Source organism: Tachysurus vachellii, chromosome 20 (assembly GCF_030014155.1).
Source record: "Tachysurus vachellii isolate PV-2020 chromosome 20, HZAU_Pvac_v1, whole genome shotgun sequence".
NCBI lineage: Eukaryota > Metazoa > Chordata > Actinopteri > Siluriformes > Bagridae > Tachysurus > Tachysurus vachellii.
The window spans coordinates 132,501-135,000 of NC_083479.1; the positions used below are offsets into that span (position 1 = coordinate 132,501).

Here is a 2,500-nt window from a genome sequence, read left to right on the forward strand (position 1 = left end):
TAAAATGTAGCTTCACACACCAGGGTTGTCCTTATCAATGTCTGAGTCGAGCTCCTGACAGGCCACACAGTAATTCTTCTTCTGCTTATCCTGCAGCAGAATCGTCTGTGGAACACACACACACACACACACACACACACACACACACACACCAGATGAATGTTAAACACTGTGTGTCCTGCTGAGATCTGTCAAAACTTCTCAAACACTGACCACAGATTCCTACTTAAGAATTCCCAGTCATTCTACATTCAACTGTGACCTACACAATACAGACAAAAGTATGTGCACCCCTGACCATACAAGAACGTTAGTGAGATCAGACACTAATGATGTAAGAGAGAGGAGGTCTGGGTTTCAGTCAGTGATGGACTCTGAGTCAGAGTAAGTGCTCTGTGCAGGACACTCCAGTTCTTCACTCCAACCTTTAACATATATGGCTGTAATGGTCAGGGGTGCACATACTTTCAGGCATATCGTGTTTAATTCCTCAGCAGGTCCTGCCATCTGCCCTGGTGCTGATAAAAGTTTAACAGCCACAGTCTCCTCATACTGGCATAAGGAGTCAACACAGGAACCTGAATTCCAGCTCATTTCCACAGACTGACCAGAGAGCTTCATCTACAGTCTGTTGTTCGACATCACTGCTGACGGAGAGCTTCATCTACAGTCTGTTGTTCTACATCACTGCTGACGGAGAGCTAGTGATCTACAGTCTGTTGTTCTACATCACTGCTGACGGAGAGCTTCATCTACAGTCTGTTGTTCTACATCACCGCTGACGGAGAGCTTCATCTACAGTCTGTTGTTCTACATCACTGCTGACGGAGAGCTTCATCTACAGTCTGTTGTTCTACATCACCGCTGACGGAGAGCTTCATCTACAGTCTGTTGTTCTACATCACTGCTGACAGAGAGCTTCATCTACAGTCTGTTGTTCTACATCACTGCTGACAGAGAGCTTCATCTACAGTCTGTTGTTCTACATCACTGCTGACGGAGAGCTTCATCTACAGTCTGTTGTTCTACATCACTGCTGACGGAGAGCTTCATCTACAGTCTGTTGTTCTACATCACTGCTGACGGAGAGCTTCATCTACAGTCTGTTGTTCTACATCACTGCTGACGGAGAGCTTCATCTACAGTCTGTTGTTCTACATCACTGCTGACGGAGAGCTAGTGATCTACGTGCTTGATTTCTCACCCCACAGGTGTCGCAGCAGTCGCTCAGCATCTTGTAGCCCTTTAGTAAATAATCTCCCATCAGTTTACTGATTTTATCCTGACGCTCACGACGAGCCTGAAACACCTTCATCTCTGCCTCACTCGGGGGCTCCCACTCAAAATCCTCCTCATCTGAGAACAAACACATACACACACGGACACACACATACACACACACACACAAACACATACACACACAAACACACACATACACACACGAACACACACATACACAAATGAACACACACACACACACAAACACACAGACACACGAACACACACAAACACACACACACACACAAACGAACACACAGACACACACAAGCACACAGACACACACAAACACACAGACACACGAACACACACACACACAAACACACACAAACACACACACGAACACACAGACACACACAAGCACACAGACACACACAAACACACAGACACACACAAACACACACGAACACAGACACACACACACACACGAACACACACGAACACGAACACACACACACACACACACACACAAACACATGAACACACACGAACACAGACACACACACGAACACAGACACACACACGAACACAGACACACACACGAACACAGACACACACACGAACACAGACACACACACGAACACAGACACACACACACACACACACACACACACAGTTAAACAGACTGAAGTCACTAATAATAACAAGCTGATCTTTCATCTTAAAGCAGTGACGTCACTGTTAGCATGTAGGCTACTCTGTAATCCGGTAACACGAGCTTTATCATGTTAATTACACTTAACATATTAAGTGCTAAGTCTAACTGTGACATCAGGTGAGTGTTTATAACATTAAACATCTATTTACTATTAATATTCAGCTTTAACCACAGGGTGTTAGCTTGTTATTAGCCTCAGCACGCTAATTCTCAACACTTGTAAGCAAAATAAAAATCTCCTTAAAGGTTAATAAAGCTGTTAAATGTGAGAATTAACTTCAGACCTGCGTTCAGCGCCATGCTGCTGTTTAACACCCACACCAACAAGGCGGCGAAAACCACGCCCACTTCCGCCTTCTTCTTCCGCACAGAGATTAAAGCAAGTTGTGGACACAGCGCCCCCCAGCGGTCTGCTCACCAAACACCAGTCAGTCAGGACTGATGCTCATAAACATGAATATGCTGCTTATAAAACATCATATTAACACCTACATACTGTAGGAATAGCACAACACTAACACACAACTGAACCATGCTGTCATTCTACAAAACTGCACTACTGTT

General features: G+C 44.9%; 1 protein-coding gene across 1 annotated transcript in view; it reads right to left on the reverse strand.

The window, feature by feature from the left end:
- The window catches only part of znrd2 (zinc ribbon domain containing 2), a 3,125-nt gene extending 792 nt beyond the window's left edge, over positions 1 to 2,333 (reverse strand). Inside the window, exons 1-3 of the mRNA XM_060896418.1 lie at positions 2,221 to 2,333; positions 1,205 to 1,356; positions 21 to 105 (exon numbers count right to left, since the gene is read on the reverse strand). Of these exons, the coding sequence (XP_060752401.1) occupies positions 21 to 105; positions 1,205 to 1,356; positions 2,221 to 2,236 (253 nt within the window). The 5' untranslated portion in view covers positions 2,237 to 2,333. The remainder of the gene's footprint in view (positions 1 to 20; positions 106 to 1,204; positions 1,357 to 2,220) is intronic.
- Positions 2,334 to 2,500: the final 167 nt, after the last annotated feature.